At 41.7% G+C, this 17,740-nt stretch overlaps 1 protein-coding gene across 2 annotated transcripts; it reads left to right on the top strand.

Annotated features, from left to right (window-relative positions):
* Positions 1 to 997: 997 nt before the first annotated feature.
* rc3h1b (ring finger and CCCH-type domains 1b) lies at positions 998 to 17,695 on the top strand. 2 transcript variants are annotated; one of them, XM_062403581.1, is made up of 20 exons: positions 998 to 1,132; positions 2,351 to 2,779; positions 3,914 to 4,034; positions 4,571 to 4,810; positions 4,949 to 5,124; positions 5,832 to 6,032; positions 6,224 to 6,356; positions 6,595 to 6,713; positions 6,805 to 6,917; positions 7,062 to 7,307; positions 7,856 to 8,067; positions 8,176 to 8,585; positions 8,726 to 8,884; positions 9,044 to 9,199; positions 9,560 to 9,782; positions 10,290 to 10,380; positions 10,491 to 10,587; positions 11,097 to 11,315; positions 13,618 to 13,718; positions 13,835 to 17,695. In XM_062403581.1, exons 2-20 carry the CDS (start codon positions 2,549 to 2,551, stop codon positions 13,989 to 13,991), a joined length of 3,405 nt encoding a protein of 1,134 aa, XP_062259565.1. In that variant the 5' UTR covers positions 998 to 1,132; positions 2,351 to 2,548; the 3' UTR covers positions 13,992 to 17,695. The 2 variants fall into 2 exon arrangements, with proteins under 2 accessions (XP_062259565.1, XP_062259564.1); XM_062403580.1 differs by having other exon boundaries at positions 10,287 to 10,380.
* Positions 17,696 to 17,740: the final 45 nt, after the last annotated feature.

Raw genomic sequence — 17,740 nt, 5'->3', positions numbered from 1 at the left:
CACAATTCCAGTGCTGGCCATGGCGGGAAAGTTGACATAAATTATTGTGCATCTGTACAAAATGAAGTTATCATCCACAAAAACATGATCCAGATGCGCATCGCAGCGCGCATCCTCAGGTCGATGACCGGAGCAGGCGAGAAGACGACGGAGCAACTTTCCCCTCCGGATCTGAACATGAAGCCAAACAAGAATTCACAATGTTTCTGCAGATCGCAGCGTTGTGTCTCTGTCACTCAGTGTCTGTGCACAGCTTCCACACAGGCAGTGTCGGGAGAACCCGCGCTCTCTCAATCATGATTGGTCCGCTAATCCCTTCAGAAATCAGTGGGATTAGACAAAAATGGAATACAAAAAATGCCTGCTTTAATTTCGTCCTTGCCTCGCGAACCCGCTGCCGAGTGAAGCTCCCTGTTGCGTAAGTACAGAGCACGCGAGCGCGCGCACAAAAACAAACTCACACACACCCTGCGCACAGTGAGCACAATGAGCCAATGAAAAAAGAGTTCAAATAAATCTAAAAGGTCCCAATGGAAATTCGGCCTGATTGAGATGTCCCAGTTTATTGTTATTACCGCAACATCTCACTGTTGTGGTATAAAGATCAGATGGACTGTCATATGCTTTAGAGAATATAAACAAACACGCACACACACAAACACACGCACGCACGCGCACACGCATTTATGCATAATTTTGCAACGCAAAATCAATGCTTTTTTTGTCAATAAAGCTGATCCCTCCCTCTATCTCTCACACACAGACAAATGCACGCACGCACTTGGACGCGTACTCGTGAACAGTCCGCCTAATTGGGACCATACTCTGCCTGCCAGTTGTCACAGTCTCCAGATGTGATCAGACTCTGGCAGATGTTGCTGCTCAGTTTCCTGTTGTAGCTGTGCTTCCCTTCGACGACAGCAGAGGGCGCCGTCCACACACACTCAATCACACACGGACTCGCGCGCACACGCACTTTGCCCAGCTAGCTGTAACCGGCTAGCGACTCTGTTGTCGAGTTGACACCCTCCCCAAACCCCGGCAGCAGCCAAGCTGCACAGTCGACATGGCAAGAAAATATCGCAGCGGTTTTTTGAAAAAGGATGAAAATCTTCCAAGTCTTTTGGAATGAGTGAGTAGCGTCGCCCGTGTGGATGTGATTTTACCGGAGGAAACTAAACATTAGAGGCCGCGTGTAGGGTTTACTTACGTTAATGACGCATAGCTAGGGTTAGTTGATGCTAGCACAGTAGTCGGCTAGCTAACGAGCTAACTGTTGCTACAGGGAGGAGTACGGGCTCTCCGCTAGCCTGTTAGCTTCCTGTGCTCAGTCCGATGTGTATTTGTGTCCGCTGCTTCTCACAAAGTGACCAAACACCCCAAATCTATCAGTGTTTAATAAGCGCAGCGCTGAAATGAATGTACCCGGGGGACATGCACACACTTTCCTGGCAGCTGTGTTGCTCGGTAGTTTCGGGTGCTAGCGTTACATAATTCCACCGTAGCGAGTAAAGCGGCTCCGCTTTCCAGTGGCGGTGTTTCACGTCAGGCTATGGTTTCCTCGACCAACACACGAAACTGGAGCTACTTTTCTTGGCGGTGTCGTGAATTCACAACCTCAGCTACATTAAGACTAATGATTAAGTCACCACCAAACACTAGTATTGTTTTATCAGACGACGGAGGTTCGCTTGCCAGCCTAGTTAACTAGCCACCCATAGCCTAGCCTGCTAAAAGTAAGCTAACGTTATCAACTACATGCTAGCTGAGCTCACATCTGTTAAATCGTTGATGCTCGTTCAAATCAAACGGTATTACGGTCACTGTTGCGTTAGCCTCAAACAGGTGAAGTATTTATAGTTTCATGATAGCTTAATGTTAAACCAACACCAGTTGCAAACGTTAGCTACTTATCACGTTAGCGCGGAGGTACTTGGTTGTTAGCCTCTTCAGGACCCTTTGTCCATAGTCATAGTGGATCCCAGCTCTTGCGAGTAGGCCACACATCAGTTGTTTTGATTCCTCTCCGTCGCTTGTTTCATCCGTGTGTTTTTAGAAACATGTGTCGGGTCACCTCCGGTTTCTCTGTTTTAATTTACTTTGTGTTGCGACTGACCGTATATTCAAAGCCAAATAAAGTTTGGATTATGAGTGTTTTTTTAATGTAGTTAAGTATCAGCAGTTCCACGAGAAACCTCGGTGCCATCCCACTGCCCCATAGACAAAGGCAGTTCACTGCAGGGAAACTGGTTCTAAAGCTGCATTTTGACTTGCTTGCCAATCTGTTTAAACTGGTGAATGTGGATTGCACAATTTTAATTATTGCTGTCTTCTCTTTTTTCCCCCACAGTATTCATCACGCAATGTGATCCAAAAACCACTATGTGTGAGGACATTTAAGAACGATTGAGTTCGGAAGAAGAAATCTTGATTCCAGTGGAATCTTCCATATATATATATACATATATATTATTATTATTATATTTTTTTCCTCTGTGTAAAAGCTTAATTATATTTACACACTCACTTGCCCCATCAACATACAACCATGCCAGTGCAAGCACCACAATGGACGGAGTTCCTGCTGTGCCCGATCTGCACGCAGACATTTGAGGAGACTGTTCGTCGGCCCATCAGCTTGGGTTGTGGACACACTGTCTGCAAGATGTGCCTGAACAAGCTGCACCGTAAGGCCTGTCCCTTTGACCAGACAGCCATCAGCACGGACATCGAGCAGCTGCCTGTTAACACAGCCCTGTTGCAACTGGTTGGAGGCCAGGTAAGTCATGTGCTTCTGTGAATTAGTACACGTGTTTATGACAGATCTCAGTTGAAAACATCTCCGCAGAGCCTTTGTTGATGCAAACTCATCATTAAGGATAATAGCTCATGGGCATGTTTGTGTAATGAAATACTTTTAAGATACCATCCCTATCTTGACGATATGATGGTCTCAGTAGTCTCTTTCTATGGATTTTATTTGAGTGTTTCACATTGGCTTTTAACATGATGTGCATATAGCTTGTAGATTCCTTTTGTAACTTGCACTATTGAGCAATGACCTAAAATCTGTGGATTTCCTGCTTGTAGTTAATGAAGCTATATGTTTTTTAAGTCAGTGTGTCACCAACAGGGTGAGGCACAGCTACTGGTGTTTTGTTTGCTTTTAGTTTCCCCGGATTATCAACATAATAATGGATACTTAGTGCAGTTTGTCAGATAAAGTTGTGACTTGTATATTTGTGCTTATACACGTTAGTATCTTACAATGTCCAATCATGTTATGATTTGATGAAGATAGGACCTCTATAGACAGTTCTCTATCACCGTTTCAAGCACTGTCTGTTGTCATTCATGAAAATTACCTCAATTATCATACCGCAGACTTAAGAGCTACAGTTTCATCATAAATTATCAAAAATTTGGCACTTGTTTTCATAGTTTCATTGGATGCCTGCTGGTTAATTGGATTGGAATTTGCAATGCATTAAACATTTACTTCCTGCTACAAAGTGTGAAATAACATGATGTGAAATTCCTTCACCTGTGCTATATGTTGAATGATTTTTTTTTTTTTGCATTGTTAACCAGGATAGGTGCAGTTGTACAAGCATGGACAATATTCAGAGAATGGAACATAAGCTTTCAGTATAATACAATGGTTCTCATGTCAATCAGATTTTGTAGCTCTTGAGTGTAATGTATATATGGTCCAGGGGAAATAAATGTTTTTCTGTAGTATTGTCATTACAGAAAAAACACATAGTATCGAAAGTATAGAAATAGTATCTTAGGCATGTTTAAATGACAGAAACCGGGGCATAAAAAAATGCTAATGGTGAATGGGAACATAAATGTTTTAGATTTTGCCCATAGTTGTCCTAATGGTTTCCCCTGCTGGGTTCTGCTGCAGGTTCCTAAGGCTCAACCAGTTGCCTTGATTACCAGTCCAGAGGACTCGCAGCATTATGAGGAGGCAAGGCAGTGTGTGGAGGAGCTGGCCCTTTATCTCAAACCCCTCAGCAACACCAGAGGTATATCTACACAAATACAATTACTTGCCGGTTACAAACATAGTGTCTTCTTCCTTCTTGTTATGATCCACTGCTGTCTTCCAAAGCAAGTCCCCAGTAGCGTTGGTGTTCAATTGGTTTCAGATGTAACAACCCTGTTGCCAGGAAACTGTTAATGAACATGGCCGTGTTCCTTTTTCAAAAATGACATGCAAGTTAGTTTTTTTTCTGTATGTTAATCACTTGCTGGAAAAAAAGGAAACTAAAGTTACTAAAAAATTTCACGGTGATTTCCACTCTGACCATCATTACGAATATGATGTCACACATCTTTAAGTGTACTCTTCTTGTAAACAAGTTTTAACGTGACACCTCTTAAAAACAAAGAAGATAATTCACTTGATTGGCTTTGTATTTGGTCAGAGTTATGCAAAATAGTAAACTATATATATAGTATAATATGTTATTCTGCTGTTCATGTATTTATGACATAATATGAAGGACATTGTTTCCGTATTTATTTCCTTGATTTTACCTGTGGTCCTATCTCTCACCAGGTGTGGGCCTGAGCAGCACGGCCCAGAGCATCTTAAGTCGACCCATGCAGAGGAAACTGGTAACTCTGGTCCACTGCCAACTGGTGGAAGAGGAGGGCCGTGTCAGAGCCATGAGAGCTGCCCGCTCTCTTGGTGAGCGAACTGTCACCGAACTCATCTTGCAGCACCAGAATCCACAGCAGCTCTCCTCCAACCTGTGGGCTGCTGTCCGTGCACGGGGATGTCAGTTTCTTGGCCCAGGTAAACTGTTTTCCATAACCTGCCAAATTAATTGAGCCTGGACGTATTCCACATGTCGGCAGTGAACACTGGACTCTGGCTCTTTTTGACAGGCAACAGTAACTCATGCTTTTTCTGTTTGTTTTTCTTCCCCCCAAGCAATGCAAGAGGAAGCTCTGAAGTTGGTTCTTCTTGCTTTAGAGGATGGTTCTGCTCTGTCCAGGAAGGTGTTAGTTCTCTTTGTAGTCCAGAGGCTTGAACCACGCTTCCCACAGGCCTCTAAAACTAGCATTGGGCATGTGGTGCAACTCCTCTACAGGGCCTCCTGCTTCAAGGTATGTCTGCTGCGGAGAAACCGAGGCAATCTCGGTAATTTTCATGAGAAATTGTGTAGGTCATGCATTGGTTCTTCACAATGGACACTGTTGCTCCAATATTATAGTGACTATAGATAACCGCAAACCTGAAGAGTCACCTAAAGGTTGACCACTGAGTGGAGATAACTTAACATTAAGATATTAATAAGTCTTTATTGTTGAAAGCCATATGAAACCAACTGCCGAAGGCTGTAGTGTAACATGATGTAGCAGCATCTCACAGTAGTGGGACATTTTTACAACAGATGGAGATTTAGTCTCACTGAAAGTCTCCAGTCCAATCAGGTACATTTGATTGTTTTACTTAAGACAAACCATAGTCAGGACGCTTTGAGTACATCAGTAATGTCTAAATTTGGATTATACTGGTAATAACAATGCACAGCACATAATGCAGAAGTTTGAATTAAGTCTGTTAGACAAATATTTGAATCTTGATTTTAGCTGGTTAAAAGTTTCAGTTAGCTTAATTTTGATATAAAAAATTCTTGGTCTTGACTGCAATTACAATATCAATTGCTTTAATGAAAAACTGTACGGTTTGCTTAAAATACCTAAAACTAACATGGACTTTTTAATTCAGAACTAAGACTACAGCTCATTCAACAAAAACTTGTACAAAATATAAAAAAATTAGGTAACAACTAACGTCTCTGCCTACCTAGGTGACCAAACGCGATGAAGATTCATCCCTGATGCAGCTTAAAGAGGAGTTCCGTACTTATGAGGCTCTGCGGCGCGAGCATGACTCTCAGATTGTTCAGATTGCCATGGAAGGAGGGCTGCGCATCGCACCTGACCAGTGGTCCTCTCTATTATATGGAGATCAGTCTCACAAGTCACACATGCAATCTATTATAGATAAGGTGAGTAAGACAGGGTAAATTTGTTTGTTTTTATAGCATGTTTGCTTTTATATAACTACTTTTGATTAAAAAAATGATTTATGTGATCAACAATTCTATATAGAAAGGGGATTCCTACATAATATACATCAATTCTCACAGCCCTTATTCTACTAAAACACAAACTTTCCATCGCTGTTCATCTGGCGCAGCTGCAGACACCTGGATCTTTTGCTCAAAGTGTCCAGGAGCTGACGATTGCGCTGCAGAGGACTGGTGACCCAGCCAATCTCAACAGGCTGCGACCCCACCTGGAACTACTGGCCAACATCGACCCCAGTCCTGGTAAGAAACAAGTTGACTTATGAATACTTTAAAGTGATCAAATGTTTAATTTAATGCAACTTTTTGCTGCCATGTGCAATTGTGTTCAAATCCAAATACCAGGGGGAATCTGGTAATGAGGTCAAGGGAGGTGGTTGGCATCCCTTTACATCAGTTTATTCAGGTTTATTTATTTAAGTAGCGTAGTTTGAAATATTCATAGCTATATACGTCCTTATATCATCATTTCTTTCCACAGATGCCCCCCCTCCTACATGGGAGCAGCTTGACAAAGGGTTGGTAGCAGTGAAGACAGTGGTGCATGGCCTGGTGGACTTCATCCAGAACCACAGCAAGAAAGGAGCTGATCCTCAACAGGTCAGTTATCCACTTGAACGTGAGAATAGCTGGTAAATAAATTTCAAAAACACTTGGTGTTCTCTATCTCATTGATACTGTCTGTTTTTAGCCTCCTCAGCACAGCAAGTACAAGACATACATGTGTCGTGACATGAAGCAGAAAGGAGGCTGTCCCCGTGGAGCCAGCTGCACCTTTGCTCACTCTCAGGAAGAACTGGAGAAGTGAGTGTGACAAATAACGACATAAAGCTTTATTTAAATTTTAAATTCTGTTGAACAGTATAGTTTAAACCATTATCCCCTTTGTCCTGCATCCGAAAACGCAACAGCATTTCTAATAAACTCTACTGTCTTCTTACACATCAGGTATCGTAAAATGAACAAGCGTCTGGCCACACGCCTCCCGGGTCCAGGAGGGCTCATGTCAGATGATGGCCTCCCTCTCGATGTAGCAGTGACCCGGAAGCCTTCCCCCCTCCCCAATGGCAGTGTTGCACCCTCTTTGCCACAGCTCATCGCTCGCAGCACTGACGCAGTCCCATATGAACTGTTGCGTAAACCCATCAAGATGGATGGCGGGATGTCCAGTGCGCCTGGATCCCCACCTGATCTGTGAGTTTAGTGTTCTATACTCTCCCTGCATTCATTTAACTGGCAGCTGAACAACAGGCCACTGTTCAATATCTGTATAAGCAGTCGGCCTCACATTTATCAGACTATGGAAATAACTCTATGCTGGAAAGGACACACTAACACATACTAAGAAATACTTACACATACAGGAATATGCTATCAATTCCTAAATATTGTTTGTTAATAGCTCAGAAAAGATAAAAACTAGAAGAATAGATTACCATGCAAGAATGAAAAATTATGACTCTTAATCGCTTAATGTTAAATGATACTCAAATTGAATAATTAAATAAATTATTATATAACAATGTTATGTAATGACGTTTTCATATGCATATCATTTCACAACTGCGGATTTTCATTATATTTGCCTGGTGATTGCACTGTGTTTCTTGTAGTTAAATGGTTAAGGCTGTTAAATAGAATAACATTTAAGGTATTAACCAAGGTAGGGTTAAACGCATCCTGTCATTTTTTTCACGGCGTGTATTATTTTAGTTATGACCCTAAATTCTTTATTCCCACAGCATGGACCCTGGGCCCAAACCTTGTATGCCTATGCCACCTCATGTCATGTCCCACCAAAGGATGCCAGCAGACCACCTTTCAGGGGTGAAGCACATGCCTGTGGTACCTAGAGGTTCTCCAGTATACCCTCAGCAACAGCTCTCTGAGATGTGCTATGACAACCGCCCACCACCCTCTGCTTCTCAGTATGACCCCCCGCAGTACCCCACAGGTAAGGGTCAAGGAAAATAAATAATTTATATTGTGCTCCTGTAATTAGAAATAATGAAAACTTGCTGTATTCAGTGATGCTAATACTCTTCTGCTGTTTATCTCTCAGGTTACCCGTACCAGCAACCACCACAATATGTTCCTCGGGATTACATTCGTAACCCCCCTCCCCCTAGTGAGTCAGGACCCCCTTACCAGGACCCTTACCCTGGCTATGGCCCCCCAGAGCGCCCCTATCAGGGCCCTCACTCTGGCCAAAACTTCTCCTACCCTCACCCTCAACAGTATGATCGAGGACGCCATGGTCATTACCCTGGTCCACCACCTCCCCCACAGCCTTACCCATCACAGAGGGATAACCTGATCAGGATGAGTCCTGCCCCTCACGATGTTCCTCCGCCATCAGCTGGACAGGCTAATTCAATTTACCACCAGGAGCCAAATGCCCGGGATAGATACCAACAAGATGGCTATTATCCACCAGGTGCCCAGGCTCCACCCATGAGGGCTTATGTCAGGGTGAGTAGGATGAGATAGTTTGAGTTTTAAAAGTAGCATGATGAACCAAAGCAATGAAAGCAAATATATATTTTAACTGTAAACCTAAGGTAACTGTGAGCAGTTCAGCAGCAATAACTCTTTCTCTCTCTCTCAATCAGGGACCATCATATAGTGGTCAACAGCCAAGCCTGGACTATCTGCACCGACGTCGACAGGAGTTGTTATCCCAGCTGGAGGAAAGGAAGGTCATCTCCCCTCCACCGTTTGCGGCTTCTCCCGCTCTTTCTCATTCCTTCCCAAGCGACTACCCTCCTGAGGTTGGTACACAGTGAATTCCATGTGTCTTTAACACTGGTTCATATCGTACACACGCTAAGTGCATGTGACATTGTAGTGAATAGTCAAATGAATTGGTCAACTACGGATGCATGTAAATGTTATTGACAGCCCCTTCTCTCTGAATGTTTTGTCTGCAGTATGGTGAAGAGAACTCCAAAACCATTGGGAAATGCAGAGAGCCTGACTATGCAGGGCAGTACTCTCCCTGGTCTTGTGAAACCATTGGCTCATACATTGGCACAAAGGATGCCAAACCCAAAGATGTTATGGTTTCTGGTACCATGGAGATAATGGTGAGTTCAGATAGCTAAAGTCATAACCAAATCAGTATTTCCTGTCTAGACATAATATGTGGGAAAATGTTCAACTCTCGGGTCACCCTGTTGAGAATGAGTGAGTGTTAAAATGCGTGGCAATAATGTATAGTATCTGACTTAAGGATTGAGGTAGTAATAATTAACACAAGATTTTAGCTTGTATTGTTGTACCAACTTAAATTAGTCAACGTCAGTGCTTTTTTTCGGCATTACTTTTTGTTTTATTGCAAAACAATGTTCGTTTAACCACAGGGAACTTTTCTATGTGCCTCTTCCTCTGATTTCCCCATATCATAAACTCTTCTCTCTTTATGAATTTGTCTTCTTGTCTATCAGAATGTGGAGGCTAAGGGTCTGAGGGAACCATCGCTAGAGGCTCCTCGGAGGGGTGCAGAAGTCAAGGACGATGACCCCATCATCCCATTTGGTCCTCAGCCCACTGTGTCACGTTTTGGTGCCATCTCCCGCACCACGAAGACTGGCTACCAGACCGCGGGCCCTGTGCAGGCTATGGCCTCCACTCCCCAGAACCCAAACTCTAAACAAATGACCATGTCAGGTAAGAAAGCATGTGCATAACGACCTATTAACCCTGACCAATAAACAGTCAATCTGTCTGCATCAGAAGGAAGGCAATACCTGTATAATAAATCTGTAATTTATCTAAGTCGGGTATTTGTGCCTCTGTGACATTAGTAAACAGTGTTGCAGCCAAATCTAACACAATTAAAGAAATTAGTGAACTATCTTCAGATGTAAAAAAGACAACAGAAAAAAAGTAGATGACTCAACAGTGCTTGTGTGGTGTCACACAAGTGTTATCGAGCCTCGACATTCAAATCGAGGTAATTTACACCAGGTTTTAAGCCTAAATGTCCGCTGTTATCTTCCGACTAGGAACATTCAGGGACCATCGGAAATGCTGACGTCCACTAGCATAGCCACTTCTGTTGTACTTATATCAAACTGGATATCTTTGAATAGTAACCAAATCTGTAATAACTGTTACCCAATTTTGTCCTGAAAACCTTTCTAACAACCAGTTTTACCCCCTTGCAAACAGCAGAATACTCGTATGGAAGCCATGCAGGATGGGGTGGAGCTTCTTACCCCTCCCACCAGACTGCCTCCTCCTCTCAGGGACACTTCAGTGAGCGGTGAGGCCTAATTTCGTTTTGTCTTTTCTCATCTTTTTAGTAGTAGTATTTTATTTATGTGGTTTTGTGGTCTCGGATGGTCTAAGATTATACGTATCTTCCCCTCACAGCATGCCAATGGCAGCCGCAGACAGAGAGCAGTTACAAATCGAGCTGCAGCAGGTCAACCAGCAGATCAACCAAAAGACCCAGATGCACAACATGGAGGTGTGTATGCTCTCTAACTAACAGAACCTGCAAAGGTGTGCGAAATCAAGAACTTTGTCCCTTAATGATGTTGACATTTTATAATTAATTAACCTATTTCATTCAATTCCTGTGCAGTCTGGCAGTTTTGTCTGATCACTGCAACGTAACATCTTAAATAATAACATCTTAAAACTTTGTAACATGCATCACAATTTGTTACGGGGCTGATAAATAGGATACATTTTACATTTCCTTTTTTTTATATACTTATATTCATTTAAATAAGACTTCCAGAGGACATGACTTGATATTGACTGATTTGTAGACATGTTATTATTTAACATTGGTAATTATGGCCAAGAATAAATGCAGTTAGTGTCATGCAGCTAAGTCAATATCAAATGTGTTTACTGACTCACTGATTACTTAATACTATAATATATATATATATACTCTGTATTTCTTCTACTGCGGGAAGTTTTTTGATTGCATACTCATTCATTTAATTTCCTGTTTCCCTGTCATAGGCTGCCAGTAACTCTTTATTGCTGCAGAGGGAGGCCAGTGCATTGGCAGGTCAGTCTGGACAGCCCTGCCAGAGCCAGTCTGCAGCGGCAGCGCAGCAGCAACAGGCCAAGTGGCCAGCAGGGGGAGCAGCTGGAACAGCTATCTCCAGTGAACAGCTAAGCATGGAGCTCCACCAAGTGGAGAGAGAGATCGGCAAAAGAACTCGAGAGATGGCTATGGTAAGGAGAGGGGGAACCGTACAGTCCAAACATGCATGATGAGTGAAGTTGTTCTAAGGGGAAATGGATGTTCTGTAATGTCTTATATCTTAATCTTTAGGCGGTATACAATATACAAATAAATTATTAAATCACCATGTAGATACTTACAAGGTTCCCGCGGGGTCTTAAAAAGTCTTAAATTAATTAATCGGAATTTTAGGCCTTGAAAAGTCTTAAAAAGTCTTAAATTTGATTAAGCTAGGTCTTAAAAATGAAATGGATTAGGTAGCGACTTCACGATAACTTGCACTCCAGTAAATGTGCTTTGAGGAAATGTACGCGCTGCAGAGTAAGCAGTACGGTAATCAGTCCCCCCCCCCCCAACAATTCGTATGGATATAAATCAGCATGGAACCATCGCTAACTTTGCAGCCCCTGGTGAGAACTTATCGGAGGATTGATGTAAGGACTGTATATGAGGAACTTATTCTTTTTAGCCGGTTCTGATTTCCAGCTACGCTCCAGGTGTGTCTGTTAAAACACGGCTCAGACGACTTCTCTCTGTAAATGTTCTTTAATGTGGAAGCAGCACAGTACAACATATGCCTATGAAAGGCAGGGCAGGATATGGGTGGGAATACGTGTGGTTCTATATTAACAATATACATCCTTATCTATCCGTATATACATATTAGCGAGGAACCCACCGATAACGCTGCACTGCAGTGCAAGTCAACTAATAAAGAAGTCTGAAACTACTAATAACATACAGTGCCCACTCACGTTTCTCGCGGATGCACATGCACAAACAGACCACAGTCTCTGTTTGACAGACAGCTGTCTTCTTCCTCTCTGTCTCACGCTACACGCTTGATTACTACTGCTCCACACCGCTTGCACTACTCTGAGCGCACCCCCGCTAAATGCGCGCTCCCGCCGCAGAATTGCAGCGCGCGCTCCTCTTTCTGTGCTCTGCGCGCACCTCTGTGATGCAGATAGGCAGCCTTTATGTCTAGCAATGGAAAACGAGCAGGACAATCAAGCTAAAAGAGACGGACATTCTACTGGTGTGTTGACGTCTTTTGTAACTTAATGGGGAAGTGCAGGTTCAACAAAACTTGATACAAGAAAAGCATGCTTAGAGCATGGTTAAAACCAGTGGAGGGGAATGTTTTTGAAGGCCACTGCACCTTTAGCAAGAAAACAGTAAAACATCAGGGGCGAAGGCTTTAGAATTGCATGCCTAGTCAGAGAAACACAAGAGAAGTGAAAAACCAACAACAAACGGCTGCCATCTCGCCGGTTTTCGAGAGGCTGAGGGCAAGGCTGGCAGCAAGATGGCCGAGGTTAACGCCAAGTTAAATATTCTTAGTAGGGGCTGCAAGGAGAAGTTGGCTGAGCTGGAGACAATTGAAAAGGAGACTGTGGCCTAGGGAGCATGTTTATGTAGTGTTGGGTTGGGATGTTTAATTTTCTTCTCTGGACATTTTTTTTGGAATATACTTTTTTCTCTATGCTGAAAGAATCGTTTCACTCAATCAAACTCATACTTGGTAACTGTTTGACAAACAAAAGCATCCTTATTGACTAGAAGGCTCAGTTATTTCTGATTATATTTGTAACTATTTTGGACCTTTTTGGATTTCCAACTGCTGGAAGTCCAGGGATACAGTCTTTGCCTCAGTGCAGGGCCAGCTAGCTGTCGCCTGTATTCCGTCTACAGACATGCACACACGGTTCTGTATTCTGTTCTGTTCAGTTATTGTTATGTGTGGGGCGGTGTGGCCTAGTGGTTAGAGTGGTGGTTCTTCAACAAGAAGGTAACCGGTTCAAACCCCACTCTCTCCCATCTGCATGCCGAAGTGTCCTTGGCAAGATACTGAACCCCTAAATGGCCCCTCATGAATGTTGAGTGTACTAATTGTATGTCGCCTTGGACAAAATTATGTAATGTATGTAATGTAATTACATTACATTACATACATGTAATGTAATGTAATTACATTACATTACATTACATTACATTACATTACATTACATTACATACATGTAATGTAATGTAATAATGTTGAACGGAAAATACATTTACTTTGCAGTAATTCTGGTACCTATTTCTTTTTTCATAGTAATTTTCCTTCACACTTTTTTGCCAGTATGGCCGTGAAATAGGTCTTAAATTCTATTCAAAGTGGTCTTAAAAAGGTCTTAAAAAGTCTTAAATTGAACTTGTTAAAACCTGTAGGAACCCTGTACTTAAAAAAAGTGCATATACTTACTACAATTATTGTAACTAAGCATGTTTTGTGTATTTCCAAACCAGGAAAACAAGGTGGCCCATGATGTTCAGCAGTACAAGATGAAACCTACAGAGAATGGACAACCAGAGCACAAGACTCTGGAAGAAATGTCCCTGGCTCTTGGGTGAGTGTGCACACACTTGAAAATAAATATGTTTATAGTTCCTGAATATACGTGTATACCATGAATAAGCCTAGCGTCGTTCCACGTTTCACTGTGGTCCTTTGTCCCCCTCTCAGCGAGGTGTCGAACGGCTCCAGCAGTCTGCAAGAAAGTGCAGTAGGCGGCTCCATGCTTTCACTGACCAACAAGACGTCAGGTCTGAGCCTGTGCTCGGACCCAGGTTCCACAGGTTCAGAGATGCAGAAGAATGGCGTCGTCCATTCCTGCTCTTAGACAGTACACATGCACACACACACATGCACACACTCAAAATGCTCGATTGAAAAGCATGCACAGGCACACATACACCCATTCTATTTAGAAGATGAGCAGTATCTGCCGTGATATGAATTTTCTTTCTTTTTGTTCTGTGAATGAGCTTTTTTTAATGACTTTCCTTGCCTGGAAACCAGGGCATATGATAACATTTCTCGTGTTTGTTTTTTCTTTTTTTTGTACTGGGATTTTAGATTAACAAGGCTCGCAATAGATAAACCAGGAAGGGAAAATGGTGGTGATGTTGACAATATTATCGTAACTTCAGACCTATTTCAACACAACAATGTTGTAAAGTATTTGATGGATTCCTCCCCACATTAAGATTTTTGTTTTGTTGTCCCAGCAAATGTGTAAATAAACGGTTAGACTCAGAGGAGAAAATCAACAAGCACTATCACATGAACTATGAGGAACTTCTCTTCTCACAGTCTCATGATGTGTGAAGGTTTTGTAAAAAAAAACAATAGATGTGTGTCGCCTGGTGCTCACCCCCAGAATCGTAAAAAAAAACGTGGTGGCTATGATCTGGATGCTCTGAGGAGGGAAAGCAGTATGACGTTTAACCAGTATTCACCGTAAATGGAGATGCAAGGTGTTTCTAATTCTCACCTTTGGCCGCATAAGTATATCTTTTTTTTTTATTAGTGCATTTTATGAACACATCATACGTCTGTTTCAGAGTTGAAGGCAGTATATTCTATATTTAATCAAAGCATTCTGTTTTAAAGATTGCAACAAGTCCTTTTTGATAACAAGCTTTCCACAAGTTTTCTATGATGGAAATCAACCAGTGCTTCTTTTGGTTACAGTCTGAGTTGATGTGTTAGTTACAACACCTTTCTCCTGTTGCTCCGACAGACTGCATTCAGTCTTGTGTTATGTAATATTTCACAGCATGCTCAGATAAGTTTTTGTCTTTTTTTGAGGAGAAGGGGTGGAGTAAGTCTTTCTGCTTCAGGAGTCAGGTGAATGAGTGTCATCTTGACTTTATAACGTCAGGGGTAGATAAATTAAGATTTTTCTTTTCCCTCCTCAGAGCATCTCATCTAGCCACACAAAAGGCCTCCCCATTGGGATTATCTTGTCATTTGTTCTCCTAACTTCTATGAAGTTGCCTTCCCTTTTGTCTTTTGTTGAGTTTTGTTATATTTTTTCATGCTTTGCGTTGTTATGATTTTGGTGGGTGAAGCTTTAACTAGTGAAGGCACCAATAGCACTGGATGAACATCCCTCTCTGTCCCAAATGATCAATTATACTGTTAATATATACTGTTGTAGTGTTTTTAGCTGCACAGTATACATACAATTATGTTTACAGCTGAGGATACTAGATAATGGTCGTTGGTTACTGAGGGGTAAGCAAAATTAACCTAACATTTAATTATTGATATTTTATTAAATATATTTAAGCATCTTTATTGGCTAGCACAATAATCACGCTCACATAAACACTTTTGTCTCTTCAAATACTTGCTGTCAACATCACCACCATTCTGAAGATTATTCCTCTTTCCACATCATGCAAATTGTTTACCGCTGATGCTCAACACGGAGCTCTCTGCCTTCTGTAAACAATGAGCATGACTGATTTTTACAGCTCTGATGAGAGCAAAAGAGCCTTTGTGCTTGAACGGTTGTAAGGATGGAGGAGATGCTCTGGGTCAAGTAGTTCTATTTTTAACGTTGGGCCTCCGGTGCGGCTGGACGAGGGGTACAGAGAAACTGACAAATTCTTGATCAGTCGTCAATTCAATAAAGACAAAAATCCCTTTGTGCCCGTCATCCTCATCTGGTTTGCTTGAGGAGCATCTCTTCCAGTAGCGCATTGATAGCAGCTGTCTGTTTTTGTTTTAGATTACCAACCACACTTCAAGCCTCTGGTTTTTCTTGCTACATTTATTGTTTAGGTACACAGCTCACTTATACATATGAGTATGTATACGTACATTAATATACTAAAGCACTATTAACGTGCCACCTCTTATTCTACTCGCTCAGCATTTATATTAAATGATCTCTACTTAGAATCAGCAAAAAGTTTTTGTTTTTGTTTTATTTGATTTATTTTTCTGTCCACTGGCTGCCAACACAGACTTTATCCTTTCCCAGACGAAGGACTTCTGTGCGCATTGATGTTTTCACTTAATCGTTTGTGTTCAAACAAAGATGTTCTTTATAGACTATGCTTCCAAAGAAGACAAAATTCTGTAACTTTGGAAAATTTATGGAGAAGTTTTGTGTGTGCTAGATTGTATTGTAGAAAATGTACCCTGACTTACGTTTTTTTCCACCCTTCAAAGTGTGCTGTACTGGGTGATAGTGTTGAGGTATTAGAAAAGTGTTGGGGTTCATTTTCCCACTCCCCCCTCCTCCCAACCCCTCAAGGATATTCAGGAAGTCTCTAATGAAAGGTTGGCCTTAAATCCTCTTGTAATGCTCCCCTATCTTTTTTGCTTCAGGAGCATGAGATGACCTAAAAATTTACACTGAATTGGAATTATTCAGAGTCACGTAAATGGACTCTAGCCGCCCCCCCCCCCTTTTTGTAAACATTAACAAAACACCATCAATGCAAATATCGCAAATCTCTAAAGGTTTGAAAAAAAGTGTTAATTAGGTAAATTTTTTAAGGAAATGCTGTCGACCTAGCAGTGTTTGTAGTTTTCTTTCTTTTTTCTTCCTGTAATAGTTGAGTGAATTGACCTACCTGCAAGTCTTACAGACTTGAATGCATCTTGTGCCCAGAGGTGTGGTCAAATGCGTGGGAGATACAGGAGTGTCTGAGCGACAGTTACACAATAGTTTTTTTTCCTTCCTGACAACTATTCTCACAAAATCGGCGGCCGAGCTTAACTCCACTGTCATAAACTTAATATAATGCCTCGTTAAAGGAGAGAAATGGGGGTTAGCAATGAATTGGCAACATGTATTGGTGTTAATTCAATATGTTTTTTCTCATTCGCTCTTTAAGTACAAGTCAACCAAAACTATCACATTGTCGACTCTACCTGATGGGTGAGTGCAGGTCTGTGAGAGCCTGAGACACCTTTAGCTTAGCAGAACTGACGTACTTTGACTTATGGGGTGGTTTCATTTATATAAGGTAGAAGAAAAAAAAGTTTTCATTTCAACCTGCTGTGTTTTTGTGGGTGAGGGGAACTGCTCCCACTCGCCCAAATTTACACCAGTTAATCCCTCCACTCCCACCTTTGACCATTGAACTCTGTTACTGCTGTTTGAGGCTCACATTTTATTCCCTGACTTTCTGGGGGGAAATTCGCAAATGGCTTTTTTATATGATTACTCCCATGTAAAATATCTCTTAAATTAAGGTACAGGTTAGATTTCAGCAAGAAAAAAGAAGTTTTTATATGTATATTATACTCCATTAAGGAATGTCTAGAATTATCTTCCTCCAATGTGGATGTAGCCATTATTACGCCATTTTATGACTTTGTAAGAGAATTCACTGTGTGAAAATTGGTTTGCATTTTTGTATAATACAATCTGCTTTTTTTGTTTGATACAAGAGGGAGGTCAAACTGGAAGTTTGAAGAGAAAAAAAATGAACCTGTGAAATTGAGAAAACAAGTGTAACTTATGTACAACAGTGATTCTAAGCTGAGGGGGAAAGATTAAATGATATTGCTAACTCTTGAGTGTTTGTGTCCTGGTTTTATTTTGACAGCTCCAGCATAAAGGGA

Source organism: Platichthys flesus, chromosome 14, assembly GCF_949316205.1.
Source record: "Platichthys flesus chromosome 14, fPlaFle2.1, whole genome shotgun sequence".
In the NCBI taxonomy this organism is placed as follows: Eukaryota; Metazoa; Chordata; class Actinopteri; order Pleuronectiformes; family Pleuronectidae; genus Platichthys; species Platichthys flesus.
This window is presented reverse-complemented; position numbering and strand designations above follow the sequence as displayed.

Excerpts from the sequence above, each read along its gene's own strand:
- rc3h1b (XM_062403580.1), top strand. The coding sequence starts at position 2,549 with ATGCCAGTGCAAGCACCACAATGGACGGAGTTCCTGCTGTGCCCGATC. Across the intron at positions 4,811-4,948 it reads ATGTCAGTTTCTTGGCCCAG|CAATGCAAGAGGAAGCTCTG; the intron begins GTAAACTGTTTT and ends CTTCCCCCCAAG. Across the intron at positions 10,381-10,490 it reads CAGGGACACTTCAGTGAGCG|CATGCCAATGGCAGCCGCAG; the intron begins GTGAGGCCTAAT and ends TTCCCCTCACAG.